At 42.0% G+C, this 16,448-nt stretch overlaps 1 protein-coding gene across 1 annotated transcript in view; it reads right to left on the reverse strand.

Moving 5' to 3' along the window:
- The window catches only part of LOC145406282 (alpha-(1,3)-fucosyltransferase C-like), a 90,607-nt gene that overhangs the window by 18,032 nt on the left and 56,127 nt on the right, over positions 1 to 16,448 (reverse strand). The window contains exons 5-6 of the mRNA XM_080277445.1: positions 16,136 to 16,267; positions 15,683 to 15,805 (exon numbers count right to left, since the gene is read on the reverse strand). Coding sequence (XP_080133571.1) covers positions 15,683 to 15,805; positions 16,136 to 16,267 — 255 coding nt within the window. The remainder of the gene's footprint in view (positions 1 to 15,682; positions 15,806 to 16,135; positions 16,268 to 16,448) is intronic.

A 16,448-nucleotide genomic window follows, 5' to 3' on the forward strand; every position in this document is an offset into this window, starting at 1 on the left:
AAAACATGCCTTAACCTACTAGCTTATTAACAAGCCTTCTGATCCCAGTAGCAGCACCTCACTTACAGTATATTTCACTTAGCATGAACCAAGGCTGACACACTCATCCAAATGAGTAATACACATTATTCGTTGAACTAATACCCGGTATGTTACGAGAATTACAGCGATTTCATGTTGATGTAATATATCCATACACATATACCAATCACTTCAGCATATACAAACAGGGACGCTCAAACATTGTGATATGATCATAATAACACGGTTCACCATCCATTCCTACCCTGTAGCTAAGATGTAAACAAACACACCGCTACCACATCTACTACAATGCGAAGTCACTATCAGTTATCAGTGCTGGTAATTATGCCTAACTACTCCCCCACACCATCCTCTCTCATCTTCATGAAGTCCGTTGTATTTGGTAGCATAATCCACTCTGGCTGCCTTACCACACTTCCTCATTACCTTCTCCATCCTTCTTACGTTAATGTGATATTCGCCTGCACTTCCAAATGTTACTGTATCTACACAAGAAACAGCGTCTTTCTTGTTCCGATGGTGGGCTAGAATGATACGGCTTTTAAAAAGCTGTCCTAAAAATAGGGTTGCCAAATCCGGCGCCACAAATGGATTTAAACGCTGTATGAGAAACGGTAGCTTGTAAGTAAATAAAGAAATATCCAGAATAAGGCGAGGTGCAAAATCTCTACAGTACCTCCAAAGCTTTGAAAAAAAAAAAAAAACACTAGATAATAGCCAAGTTTCTTGTAGTTACACTTTAAAAATTGCCTCTGTCTGGATATCTTCAGATTTAGCATAAAAAAAAAAAAAAATGCTAAAGTGGCTACACTGCCGGAATAGCCCAGTCATTTAAGCTGTCCTTACATAGTCCTAAGGAACTGAAAACATTCATGTACCGGTATTAACATTAGTATTGTTCCTGCAAGGATAAGAACGTTGATATTTGTGAAAAATGTCTAACTGAAAATTCTATCTGATATTATCAGTACTTGTTGACAATAAAGATTCAAACGTGCTTAAACGAAGGTCATCTTTCTCCTGTAACTGATAACAACAGTAGCGGATCAGTTGCCCAAACAAAACAGTGACACGCGGGATGTCATGATTGTTAACAATAACTCTCTTGTGGTCCGGACAATGCTAGTATTCTGATCAACCTATCACCAGACGTTTTATTTGGTTGAGTCAATCATAGGAACCTAGTGGCAAATGAGGCAAATCAGAAATATAAGCACGTTGCGAGCTAAGAACATTATTAGTGTTCATCACACAGGCTGTGGCCTAATCAGTAAAGTGGTGGCCTTCTTTTTTTAATGGACGCGGGCTCGAATCCCGGCTGGAGCAGGGAACAGTTAAAAGATTTGCTTTTTATTAAAGCACACTTCACTCCTCCACCGTAAGACCCGCCGACATGCAAAAACACCAACGCTAATACCAGTACACCAGTCCTGTATGAGACTGCTCTATCATGTATTCAGTATGGACGGTGGCTCTATTAGCACCAACGTGGTGACATAAGAAGGTGCTTAGGACGCAGGACTGCTGGGCCTAAGGGAAAGAGTTGTTAAGCCGCAGACCAGGGTTGGACACTAGGGATAGAAATAAAACAATTCTCATCACCAAAGCCACTTACATCTTAGCAACACCATCATCGTCCTCATTAACATGTTTACCTCATGGCCAATTTTGTCAATGGCGAGGGTACGGAAACGGGGGAGGGGGGAATCACAAGAATGTCAAGCGAAAATGGGCGACAGTTCTGTACAAATCTGATTCAGGCTTCCAAAAACGACAGTTCCATCAGTGTTAACCCTCAGATGGGAAGACGACACTCCTAAGCTAAATAAAATCGTCTATGGTAGCAAATATGGAAATGTTGGGATTTCTGACTTCAGCGAATTATCATGAATGGACGACCATCCATGAAATATGCCTGAAACAGAGGTAAATCATATCAATCGGTAGTACTACCTAAGATGGTTGTCCTGAGCACTGAAGGTGTGAAGTGACTTGTCGGTAATCCAAATATTGACAATATAATATTGCCAAAAAATACTGGCAGTATGTGGGGCCCATTAGGCCTAGGAGAAAAAGAGTGTCATGGGTTCCTAAAACCCCACAATGGATCATCCTCTTGAGCCTTTCACAGCAACACCTGGTTGGCGAAAGCCTCCCCGAGTGGTGGAGGCCCTGGCCAGTAGCCCTCTGTATCATCCACCATCACAATATCCTATTCATCTCTCTCCTTCCCTTGTCTGTACTAGCAAAACAAATCTTTGGGTTACCATAATGAGTAATGAACTAACAGTCATTATTTTCAGTTTAGGAGAGAATATTCGACTTGGTGCAGTTAGTACCTCATGATTCGGATAGACCTTTGCTGATTATATATATATATATATATATATATATATATATATATATATATATATATATATATATATATATATATATATATATATATATATATATATATATATATGTGTGTGTGTGTGTGTGTGTATATACCTATATATATTTATACAGACACTGATATAGATATACTCGTATATGAAGAAAGATAGATATAGATATATGTATGTATGTCCATATATCTATCTGTATCTATATCTATGTATCTATATCTATGTATCTATCTATATATATCATCCTCAGCTGTTGAGGTCTACTGCAGGACCGGCCTATCCCTACCGAAGCAGGGACGTTACAGCCAATGTATCTCTACCAAGTGGCTTAGGCTGTCTGGTAGAGACTGTATGTAGGGTGAGATGTGCTTGTGAGTGTAACTGTAGTGTTGTAGAGGCTTTAGATGTGTGTGTAGTCTGTGGACCAAGTGTAATCATCCCGCCTTAACCCGACTGGGTGCAAGCATACCAGTATGTAACACTGGTTCAACCACAGCACCCCTTGTGTACGCCAAAGTAGCAAGAGATTTGGTGAAAGCTTCCCAAAGTTTTTACAACTATGGCGGGAGGCGAACCCACGCTTACCAGCGTGCGAAACGCACACTCTACCACTATACCACAGAGGCTCCATATATATATATATATATATATATATATATACTGTATACATAGATAGATAGATAGATAGATAAGATAGATGGATAGATAGAGAGGTAGATCGATAGAGACAGATAGATAGTTAGATAGATAGATATTGCACGGAGTACACTGTAGCACCAGTTGGGCAGGGCACTACTCCCAAGGTGGATGGAAAACTGATGACAGGGAGAGCTGGAGCTCCAACTTCATCAGCCCTCCGGACTAGCTTCTGACACTTCCCCCTTGCTGAACTTTTACAGTGTTTCAGTAACACCTAGAAAAGGCCAGCATGCTCTCCATTATAATTTCCTCTAAGTGTCAATACTAGACTAAATGCTCATTGTACACTACACTTTCTATTCAACATTGAAACCAAAAAATAGCTTCCCACTACAAAGGCTCGGAGTCTCCAGTGGGGGAGGGGGGTGGGGGGTACATCAAAGCCTCAGCCATCTCCCCCTGTCCCGGTGACAACCAAGCTAAAGGCTGGAACCACTGTCTGAATCATTTTTTCTTCATTTCTTCAACATTTACGGCCGTTCCTCTAACTTTTTCTCCGATAAACACCACCTCCCCTCCTCTAAACCTCACCTTCTCTTCCTCACTGAGACTCAACTGTCTGAGGCGACTGATAGCAAACCTTCTATATATCCTCCTTATTTCTCTATACTCATTTCGAAGTCAAATTTGGCTGTTGTGTTATGTACACAACAACATATCTTGATCTCGTGTTCCTGAACTTAAATCTTCTGAATTCTCAACTCTCTTTCTTCGCCATTCCTGCCATTCTCTGACTGAATTTATCTGTGCTCTTTACTTGTCCTCTGATTTTTGCTGACTATGAAAAATTTTTCGACTGCCTTACTTCAAGAATGAAACACATCCTATCAGTTTCCCCTTTCTCAGAAATCTCAATTCTCGGTTATTTCAGTGTTCACCATCACTTTTGGCTCTCCCTTCACTGATCCACCTGGTGAACAAGCCTACATTTTTTCTATCCTGAATGACCTATAGCAGCGTGTACAGCACCCTAACTGTATCCCTGACTGCCTTGGAGAGAGTTCCGACAGACTAGACCTCTTCCTTTTAACTAGTCCTTCTGCTTGTGCAATGTTAATCTTTTCTCTCTGTCGGGCTCCTCCAATCACAACCTGATCACCGGAACCTGTCCCATTGCTCCAGTAAGGCCTGTAGGCCCTCCCAAGAAGCGACAGCTGTGGCAGTTTGTATCAGCCAATTGGGAGGCCCTCATGCAGTGTTTCTTTTATCTTCCCTGGAAAGATTATTGATTCCATGACTGAGCGCCATGTGAGTTTGCCTTGCATATTACGGAGATTATTCTCTCGGGCATGTAAGCATACATTCCTTTCTCATATCCTGTTACTAATGCGCAAGAAAACTAAGTTTAATGACGCATGTTCTAAGCTATCCACAATGTGGAGGAGAGGTACCCACCGTTGAATGTCATCTCTTTTATGTTTTTGCCAGAAATCAGGCTTAGTCTGTTCTTTGCTCTGCTAAAAACAATTTCATTAGTGCTTAATCCTCTGAAATCTCCAATTCAATTTCTTCCCATTCCCTTTGGCCGCATGCCATGATTTTTTTTTAACTTTTACCTCATCACTCTTCCCTCCTCTTTTCCCCTCTCATGGCTCTATAGCTATTTCTTCTACTGACAGCAGAACTCTTTGCTCAGACTTTCTCTTCTAATTCTATGTTAGACGATTCCCAAGCTTTTCCTCTATCATTTCTCTCTGATTTCCTCATGGCTATCATTAAAATTTCTTCAGTTGATGTATATTCTGCCATCACTGGCTTCAATACTAACAAGGCATCTGGGCTTGATGGGGTCCCTCCTGTTGTCCTCAAGAACTGTGCTTCTTTCCTTACACCCCACTTTATTAAACTATTTCGCTTTTATCTGACAACTTGTACCTTTCTTGCTGGAAGTTTGCTGTTTTTCAGCCGGTCCCAAAGAAGGGTGACCATTTCCAGCCTTCTAACTATCGTCCAAGTGCTTTAACATCCTGTATTTCAAAATATTTTAAGTCTGTTCTTAAAAAAATAAAACAAAATAAAATAAAAGCACCTTTCCTATCGCAATTGCCTTTCTGATCGTCAGTATGGGTTCCGTGAGGGACTCTTCACTGGCGATCTTCTTACATTCCTTTCAGGCTCCTGGTCATCTTCCTTTCGTGATTTTGGCGATAGCTACGCCTTTCCACTTGACATCTCAAACTCTTTCAATCACGTATGACATAAAACTTTTGTTTCCAAACAGCCCTCTTACGTTTTTTTATTCTTATAACTGTGCCTTCTCCTCAAGCTTCGTTTCTGGTCGTTCTATGACTGCTATGGTAGATGGCCACGGTTCTTCTCCTAGAGGTATGAATAGAGGTGTTCCTCGGGGGATTTACTAATTACTAATTCACTTCCTTCTGTTCATCAGTGACCTAAAGTTTAGGGATAGTGTTAGACGTACAGTTTAGATTAATAATCTAAACTGTACATCTAACCATATCCACTGATACACCGATGACTCCACCCTTCACCTTTCCATTCACTTCCTGCAACGTCCACCTCAGCAGATACTTGAAGAGACAAGGGATGAGGCTAGGGCACACCTAATGTCTGTCTTGGTTCATATCTCTGGGGTTAAAGTAATCTTGTCGTTTTTAATGCATCAGTAACTCAGTTATTACAACTTTCATCCCGAGTAAATCATCTGCAGGAGTATCTTCTTATGTCTAACAATGTTCACCTCAATCCTACATCATCTTTAAACATATTTGGGGTTTCTTTCTCTTGGGTTCATTCTCTCGGGATATACCTTGAAAAGATCATACTACCTCTCTTGTAAAATCTGCTTACAAGACCATAGTTTGCTAAGCCGACTCCGTGCCTTTGTTACCCCTGCACGGTTGTTGACTTTATACATTGATTTTATTCATCCCTTTATAGAGTACAACTCTCATGTGCGAGGAGGCTCCCCACATACAGGTCTTCTCAACAAAGTGGCGCCAAAGGCTTTTCGTCTCATTAACTCCTCTTACTAGCTCCCATCACCCTGTCTCCTCACTGCACTGTTGCATCTTTATCTCCTTTTTATCGCTACGTCAATAGTCATTCCTTCTCTGAACTGTATGCTTGCATCCCTCCACCAATACTGCGGGCGCGTAGCTTCCATCTAGCATTAAACGCTTATCCCTTTTCTGTCCAACTCTCTAATGCAAGAGTTAACCATTACTCCTAGTTCTTCATATATGCAACAGGCCAACTCTGGCGGTGTCTCCCTTTGCCTGAATTTACTACTGTCTATGATCTTCAGTCGTTCAAACGCAGTGTGTCCAAGCAGCTCGAAACGAACGAATCTTTAATTTGACTCTCCGTTATCTTATTTTTGTTTTTTCTTGGAGGGAACAATCTTGCTGAGTACTGGCCTTTGGGTCCTTCTTCTGTGCATTTTATATACATTAATTTATACATACCGGATATATGTTTATGTATCTGTGTATTTATATAAAGATAAATGTATACATATATGCATATATAAACATTTATATACGTCGTCACCGGGAGAGGGGCGGAAGGTGGGGGCATTTATGGTCCCCCCAGGGGGGGACCATAAATGCCCCCACAGTCCGCCCCTCTCTCGATGACAACTCGAGCTGCGTGGAACCACTGTCTGACTCACTTCTTCTTCATTTCTGCAACATTCGTGGTCTTTCCTCGAACTTTTTCTCTCTGTTGAACACCACCTCTCCTCCTCTAAACCTCACCTTCTTTTCCTAAATGAGACTCAGCTGTCTGAGGCAACTGAGAGCAAAGCCATTTTTGTATGCTCCTACTTTCTCTATACTCATTTCAAAGCCAAAGGCGGCTGTTGAGTATATATATGTAACGACTTATCTTGCTCTCATGTTCCTGAACTCGATTTTTCTGAATTCTCTACACTCTGGCTTTAGCTTTCCTGTCACAGTCTGACTAAATATATCTGTTCTGTTTACTTATCACCTAATTCTACTGACTATGAAAAATTCTTCTACTATCTTACTTCTACGATGGAACACACTCTAAGAATTTCTCCATTCTCTGAAATCTCCATTCAGAATGGAGATTTCAATGTTCACCACCACCTTTGGCTTTCCTCTCCTTTCTCTGATCTACCTGGTGAACAAGCCTACACCTTTTTTATCCTTAATGACCTAAAGCAGGTTGTTCAGCACTCTACCCATACCCCTGACTGCCTTGGAGAGAGCTCCAACATACTTGACCTCTTCCTTACAACAAATCCTTCTGCTTACACTGTTAATCATTTCTCTCCGTTGGGCTCCTCCAATCACAACCTTATTACCTTAACCTTTCCTATCACTCTGGTACGGCCTGTGGACCCTCCAGAGAAACGTCGTCTGTGGCACTTTGGAGCTGCAGACTGGGAGGCCCTCAGCCAGTACTTCTTTGATTTTCCGTGGAATGATTATTGCTTTCATGGCCGGGAGCCATCTCGGTGTGCCTTGCGCATTACAGAGGTTATTCTCTCAGGGATTGAAGCATACATTCCTTTCTCATATCCTTTGACTAATGCAAGAAAGCCTTGGTTTAAGCACGCTTGTTCTAATGCTGTCTGCAACAAGGAGAGGGCCTATAAAAGGTACCGGAGCTAACCCACCCCTGAATCACATCTGTTATACGTTTCTGCCCGGAATCGTGCTAAGTCTGTTCTTCGCTCAGCTAAAAATAATTTCATCCGTATTAAATGCTCTCAACTCTCCAACTCGAATTCTTCCCACTCCTTCTTGTACCTTGCCAAAAACCTTTCTAACAACTTTACCCCATTATTCTTCCCTCCTCTTTTCTACTCTGATGGCTCTGTTGCCATTTCTTCTACCAATAAAGCAGATCTCTTCGCTCAGACTTTCTCCTCCAGTTCCACCTTAGACGATTCTGGTGCTGTTCCATCACTTCCCCCCTCTGACTTCCTTATGGCTGACATTAACATTTCTTCAGCTGATGAATTTTCTGCCACCACAGGCCTCAATACTAACAAGGCATATGGGCCTGATGGAGTCCCTCCTGTTGTTCTCAAGAATTGTGCTTCTGTGCTTATACGCTGCCTAGGCAAACTCTTTCACCTTTGTCTATCAACTTGTACCTTTCCTTCTTGCTGGAAGTTTGTTCTCATTTAGCCAGTCCCAAAGAAGGGTGACCATTTTCAACCCTCAAACTATCGTTCAATTGCTTTAACATCCTGTATCTCAAAAGTTTTCGAGTCAGTTCTTAATAAAAAAAAATTTAAAGTATCTTTCCTATCACAACCTTCTTTCTGATCGTCAGTATGGGTTCCGTCAGGGACGCTCCACTGGGGATCTTCTCACCTACCTTTCAGACTCATGGTCATCCTCCTCTCGGGACTGTGGCGAAAGCTTTGCCATTGCACTTGACATCTCAAAGGCTTTCGATCGAGTCTGGCATTAATCTTTAATTTCCAAACGCCCTGTTACGGTTTCTATCCTACTATCTGTGTCTTCATCTCTAGATTTCTTTCTGGTCGTTCTATAGCCGCTGTTATAGATGGCCATCGTTCTTCTCCTAGATCTATCAACAGTGGTGTTCCTCAGGGCTCTGTCCTATCAACAACTCTCTTAGTTTTATTCATCAATGACTTTCTAAGCTGTACATCTAACCCTATCTACTCATACGCTAATGACTCTACCCTTCACTTTTCCATTCGGTTCCTGCAACGTCCATCTCAGTGGTTATTTCAATAAACAAGGGATGAGACTATGGCACACCTATTGTCTGACTTGGCTCGTATCTCTTACTGGGGTAAAAATAATCTTGTTGTTTTTAATGCATCAAAGAATCAGTTCTTACACCTATCAACCCAACAAAATCTTCCACAGGTGTACCCACTAAAGTTTAATAATATTCAGCTTAATCCTGCATCATCCTTGAACATGCTTCGGGTTTCATTTACTAGGGACTATTTTGGAAAGATCATATTACATCTCTCGTATAATCTGCTTCTAAGAGATTAGGTGTGCTAAGCCGACTCCATTCCTTCTTTACCCCTGCACAATTGTTGACCCTATACACGGGTTTTATCCGCCCCTGTGTGGAGTACAACTCTCATGTGTGGGGAGGCTCCCCACACACAGTCTCTTCTCAATAGGATGGAGTCAAAGGCTTTTTGTCTCATTAACTCTCCTCCTCTTACTGACTCCCTTGAACCTCTATCTCTTCGCCGCACTGTTGCATCTTTATCTCTTTTCTATCGCTACTTCAATGGTCACTGCTCCTCTGAACTGTCTGCATGCATTCCTCGACCTCTTCGACGGGTGCGTAGACTGTAGCACCAGTCGAGCAGAGCAGTACTCCCGAGGTGGATGGAAAGCTGATGACAGGGAGTGCTGGAGCTCCCGTTTCATCAGCCCTCAGGACTAGTTCCTGACCATCCCCCTTTGTTGAACTTTTTCAGTGTCTCAGTTACACAGAGAGTAGGCCAGCATGCTCTCCAGTACAAATTTCTCTAACTATCTTCACCAAACTACATGCACAGTACACACTACACTTCCTATTCAAAATTCACCAAAAATGGCGTCGATTCATCAAGCCTCGGAGTCCCCAGGGGGGGGGGACCATAAATGCCCCCGCCATCTGCCCCTCTCCCGGTGACGACTCGAGGTGCCTGGAACCATTGTCTGACTCTCTTCTTCTTCATTTCTGCAACATTCGCAGCCTTTCATCTAACTTTCGCTCTGTTGAGCACCACCTCTCCTCCTCTAAACCTCACCTTCTTTTTCTAACGGAGACTCAGCTGTCTGAGGCAACTGAGAGCAAACCCTTTTCTGTATCCTCCTACTTTCTCTATACTCATTTCAAAGCCAAAGGTGGCTGTTGTGTATACATACGCAACGACTTATCTTGCTCTCGTGTTCCTGAACTTGATTCTTCTGAATTCTCCACACTCTGGCTTCGGCTTTCCTGTCATTCTCTGACTAAATATATCTGTGCTGTTTACTTATCCCCAAATTCTACTGACTATCAAAAATTCTTCGACTATCTTACTTCTACGATGGAACAAATTCTGTCCATTTCTCCTTTCTCTGAAATCTCCATTCTTGGAGATTTCAATGTTCACCACCACCTTTGGCTCTCCTCTCCTTTCACGGATCCACCTGGTGAACAAGCCTACATCTTTTCTATCCTTAATGACCTAGAGCAGCTTGTACAGCACCCTACCCGTATCCCTGACTGCCTTGGAGAGAGCTCCAACATACTTGACCTCTTCCTTACAACTAATCCTTCTGCTTACTCTGTTAATCTTTTCTCTCCATTGGGCTCCTCCAATCACAACCTTATTACCTTAACCTGTCCTATCACTCTGGTACGGCCTGTGGACCCTCCAGGGAAACATCGTCTGTGGCATTTTGGAGCCGCAGACTGGGAGGCCCTCAGGCACTACTTCTTTGATTTTCCGTAGAATGATTATTGCTTCCATTGCTGTGAGCCATCTGAGTGTGCCTTGCGCATTACGGAGGTTATTCTCTCGGGCGTGGAAGCATACATTCCTTTCTCATATCCTTTGACTAACGCAAGAAAGCCTTGGTTTAATCACGCTTGTTCTAATGTTGTCCGCAACAAGGAGAAGACCTACAAAAGGTACCAGAGCCAACCCACCCCTGAATCACATCATCTTTACGTTTCTGCCCAGAATTGTGCTAAGTCTGTTCTTCGCTCCACTAAAAATAATTTCATCCATACTAAATGCTCTCAGCTCTCCAACTTGAATTCTTCCTGCTCCTTCTGGCACTTTGCCAAAAATCTTTCTAACAACTATACCTCATCATCCTTCTCTCCTCTTTTCTACTCTGATGGTTCTGTAGCTATTTCTTCTACTGATAAAGTAGATCTCTTCGCACAGACTTTCTCCTCCAATTCCACCTTAGACGATTCCGGTGCTGTTCCTCCATCACTTCCCCACTCTGACTTCCTCATGGCTGACATTAAAATTTCTTCAGTTGATGTATTTTCTGCCATCACTGGCCTCAGTACTAACAAGGCATATGGGCCTGATGGGGTCCCTCCTGTTGTTCTCAAGAACTGTGCTTCTGTGCTTACACCCTGCCTAGGCAAACTCTTTCTCCTTTGTCTGTCAACTTGTACCTTTCCTTCTTGCTGGAAGTTTGCTCTCATTCAGCCAGTCCCAAAGAAGGGTGATCACTCCCAACCCTCCAAGTATCGTCCAATTGCTTTAACGTCCTGTATTTTAAAAGTTTTTGAGTCAATTCTTAATAGAAAAATTTTAAGGCATCTCTCCTATCACAACCTTCTTTCCGATCGTCAGTATGGGTTCCGTCAGGGACGCTCCACTGGCGATCTTCTCACCTACCTTTCAGACTCCTGGTCATCCTCCTTTCGGGACTTTGGCGAAAGCTTTGCTATTGCACTTGACATCTCAAAGGCTTTCGATCGAGTCTGGCATAATTCTCTTTAATTTCCAAACTGCTCTCCTACGGTTTCTTCCCTTCTATCTGTGCCTTCATCGCTAGCTTCCTTTCTGGTCGTTCTATCGCCGCTGTTGTAGACGGCCATCATTCTTCTCCTAGATCTATCAACAGTGGTGTTCCTCAGGGCTCTGTCCTACCACCAACTCTCTTCCTTTTATTCATCAATGATCTTCTAAGCTGTACATCTAACCCTATCCACTCATACGCTGATGACTCCACCCTTCACCTTTCCATTTGGTTCCCGCAACGCCCATCTCAACAGTTACTTCAACAAACAAGGGATGAGGCTATGGCACACCTAATGTCTGACTTGGCTCGTATCTCTGACTGGGGTAAAAATAATATGGTTGTCTTTAATGCATCTAAGACTCAGTTCTTACACCTATCAACCCGACAAAATCTTCCACAGGTATACCCACTAATGTTTAATAATATTCAGCTTAATCCTGCATCATCCTTGAACATGCTTGGGGTTTCATTTACTAGGGACTTATCTTGGAAAGATCATATTACATCTCTTGTAAAATCTGCTTCTAAGAGATTAGGTGTGCTAAGCCAACTCCGCTCTTTCTTTACCCCTGCACAATTGTTGACTCTATACAGGGGTTTTATCCGCCCCTGTGTGGAGTACAACTCTCATGTATGGGGAGGCTCCCCACATACAGCTCTTCTCAATAGGGTGGAGTGAAAGGCTTTTCGTCTCATTAACTCTCCTCCTCTTACTGACTCCCTTCAACCTCTGTCTCTTCGCCGCACTGTTGCATCATTATCTCTTTTCTATCGCTACTTTAATGGTCACTGCTCCTCTGAACTGTCTGCTTGCATTCCTCCACCTCTACGACGGGTGCGTAGCACCCGTCTGGCAGCAAACTCTCATCCCTTTTCTGTCCAACTCTCTAATGCAAGAGTTAACCGTTACTCCCAGTCTTTCATTTATGCAACAGGTCAGCTCTGGAACTGTCTCCCTCTGTCTGTATTTCCTGCTGCCTATGATCCCCAGTATTTCAAACGCAGTGTGTCCAGGCATCTCAAAATGATCGGATCTTGAATTTGGCTCTCTATTGTATTTTGTTTTTCTCTTGGAGGGAACTGTTACTGCAGGCTCATGGCCTTTGGTTCCTTCTTCCTCGCATAAAAAAAAAACAAAAAAAAAACATCCCTTTTCTGTCCAACTCTATAATGCAAGAGTTAACCGTTACTCCCAGTCCTTCATTTATGCAACAGGTCAAATCTGGAACTGTCTCCCTCTGTCTGTATTTCCTGCTTCCTATGATCTCGTCTTCCAAACGCAGTGTGTCCAGGCATCTCGAAATGATCGGATCTTGAATTTGGCTCTCTCTTGTCTTTTGCTTTTCTCTTGGACGGAACAGTTATTGCGGGCTAGTGGCGTCTGGTTCCTTCTTCATCACACACACACACACACACACATATATATATATATATATATATATATATATATATATATATATATATATATATATATATATACAGTATATTCCTTCCATCCATCCATCATCCAATCCTGCGTTGCCCCATGAGGAGTGTAGAAGCCCGGGGCTAGGCAGTGGGTTCTGACATTTAAGCTGAGAGTGAGCAGCCTCACTCATCCCTCAATATATATATATATATATATATATATATATATATATATATATATATATATATACACAGGTATTCAGTCGCCATTTGTGTTCCTCATTACACTCTAATATTCTTGAGATGCTATGAAAATAATTATGGTATGTTATGTAGAAATGAATACTGAATTGTCCAAGAAGTTGATCGTATGGATTCGCTTGGGACAGTTGCCCACAAGTAACATGACAATGACAGATAGAACTGTTTTGACTCGTACTGGTTTAGCTGATAGAACACTAATCACCCGTTACGCACAAGTTTACCTACTTGAGTTCATGTAAAAATTCAGGAAAAACACTAGCGGATAGCTCTTGAACCAGTCTATGGTAAAACATTACCCTATGGTGTAAGTACAGTTATTTGTCTCACAATTGTCTTCTCAGTAAATTACATATTTTAAATATCAACGTAGCTCGCATAATAATATATATATATATATATATATATATATATATATATATATAAAGAATATTACGTTGAGCATCCATCGTCCAAGAGTTTACTGCCGCATCAGGAGCGTAGAGGCCCAGAGATAGAGTATTCTCTTCCCAAATTTGAGGCGATGGTGGCCTGCCTCAGTATCCCTTGAATGTCATTGTGAGAAAGAAATCCCAACAATCTCTTGAATGTAAACCCTTGGGGGCTATCCAGTCGGAGTGCCTTAACCCGTCACGTCCCGAGGTTTTCCGCACCTCCGATATCCCCCAATCCCGAGATATTTTCAAAAAATTTTTTTTTGGCTAAAACCTCCGCTTTTGGTGAGAAACATCGAAAATTCATAGGGAAATCGCTCACCTGAGGTTTAAAATACTCGATCTAGGTAGGAGTACCTCCTTACCTGACTGCGTTTTCTAACAGGCTGGCACCAAAGAAAACGAGTTCTGTGGGAGGGTAACTATTTCACACAACTCATAAACGGTATTTATTTATTTACCTGGTACGAATTTATATGTAGTATGAGAGTATATTGATTTTCAAGCAGTAATAAAGGCATTATAAGCATTGTTCCACTCACTAACTAATCACCATACCTGACCTTCTTTTGCCACATTACCTAATCATTATTTCTGACTGTTTCTTCTTCTAATGCAATGTAAACTTTGTCCTCCACATTGTCATCGATTGGGGAATCACTCTGGCCCTGAATATCTTTACTGGCCAGGTCACTCATAACAGGTGAATTGCCGAGACAATGGCGTGAGGGGGGGAGGGGGGAGGTTATGTGGTGTAAGGCACTGTCCCTGCTTGGCATCTTGTAGAGGAATAGAGGAAGGTGTCCCGTGTATACGTACGAAAAATCACGCGCGAAAATTGAAAATTGTGCAAAATAGGGACCTTGCAATTGCACGACGTACCAGTACGTCGCCGGGACTGGCAAATGCAAAATGTTGCAACGTACCCATACGTCGACGGGACGGGGCGGGTTAATCCACCAGACCGCCAGGCGTCATCTGGTTATGTGGTAGTCACCTAGAGAGGTAAATGTTTTCTTGGTTTACAGCAAACTGGTTTGCCACTCACATGAAGGTAGCACTACATCATATGTGTGGATGGTGGGTGCTCTGACGATCCGGTAATGTTAGGTTGTAATGTGCAAAAATAATGGCGAGGACGAGAAGCTGTGATCTATTTATCTATCTATCTATCTATCTATTTATCTATCTATCCATCTATCTATCTATCTATCTATCTACCTATTGCATTACTTTAAGGAACTCGCACATCTCTGCCGATTGAAAACAGTATCCTTATTATACATAGGAACTAACGTCTCGCTGCCGATCCAACATAGTATTCTGGAGGTAAAAAAAAAAAAAATGAGAGAGAGAGACCATTGCCAAAAAGAAGAAACTATTGCAGCCAGTTTTTAAAAAGCTTCACTGTTTGAAACCCTTAGAATATGCGAAATCGTTCTAATTTCTCCTTATGGCTAAAATTGAAAACTGCTAAATAATCAGCTGATGCATCAGCAGATGCGACAGTTGCCATGTTAAATTAATCTAAAATTTCAAGCTCAGCAACTGTCTTTCATAAAAATAAATAAATAAATAAATAAGGTTGAAAGTTCTCCAAGAGCAGATATTCGAACTCTCCTTGAAAGTGACAGATAAAAAAATAAAAAAAAATCCCCCAGGCGTACCACTTACAGACCTGTCGACTTGGCCGCAGGTAACAGTAAAGTCTCCATCCCAGCCCAGCATACTATATACAATAAACAATAAATTTACGTCTCCATGCCAGCCCATTATACACATTAAACAAATAACCTTTTGTCTTTCTGCCCAAACAGCATAATGTCGATATTAGATAGAGTCACATCTCCATGACAGCGCCATAAACTATACCGTTTAAACAAATAATATCGCGTCTCTCTGCCGGTCCAACACACTATACACATTAAACAAATAACTCTCGTCTCTCTGCCGGCCGAGTTTACTATTCACATGAAAGAGATGAACTCACGTCTCCCTTCCGCTGACAGTGTTGCAGTTGGACACGAACCAGGCTGCCATCTTAGTCTTGTTTTGGGCGTAGTTGTGGTCGTCATGTGGCAGTGGGTGGCGACGACGGTACACCCGCCCGTACCTACACCACACCAGCACCGCAAGACCACAGCCAGTCACCAAAAACCATTATCAGTTAGATTCTTGCTGGCATAAGTGACTTCCTACCACCTATTCCTGAGCAATTTACTTTGCATAATTACGTCTAGGTATTCTCTTGCATGTTATTTATTTTCAGTGACAAGTTTGGCCAGTAACATATTTTAGTATGTAGCTAAATATGCAAGTAAGTCACTGAGAATGAGGTGTTACAAAATCTCATAATTTAACGAAAATATGTCAGTATCATGGGTAAGCTTTTCCATGCAATCTCATGCCTGCATTTCATCAACGAAAATGTCAACATATTTACCAGACACTAGGAATATCAGAGTCGAGCCTGTAGGTTAACGACCAGTTGAAGACATTCTTGTACAGGGTGAGGTTGGCAAAAACATGCGAGGGTGACTCCAGCATGAAGTAAACATAACGAGTGTGAGGATATCTGTAGGGAAAGTACAAGGACATTAGCTAAAAGTATTCTGTACAACCGTTTGTTAAGGTAATTCTTGTTAGTAGTTCATCATGTCTACCTTTTAGCTAAGTTTGTGCATGAAGAAGACAGGCTGTTGGCAATGGCAATGCCCTGCCTGGTAGAAATGTCCTTCAAGCTACTACCATTAACA

Source organism: Coenobita brevimanus, chromosome 8 (genome assembly GCF_032717465.1).
Source record: "Coenobita brevimanus isolate Jiangsu-jjx chromosome 8, ASM3271746v2, whole genome shotgun sequence".
Classification (NCBI taxonomy): Eukaryota; Metazoa; Arthropoda; class Malacostraca; order Decapoda; family Coenobitidae; genus Coenobita; species Coenobita brevimanus.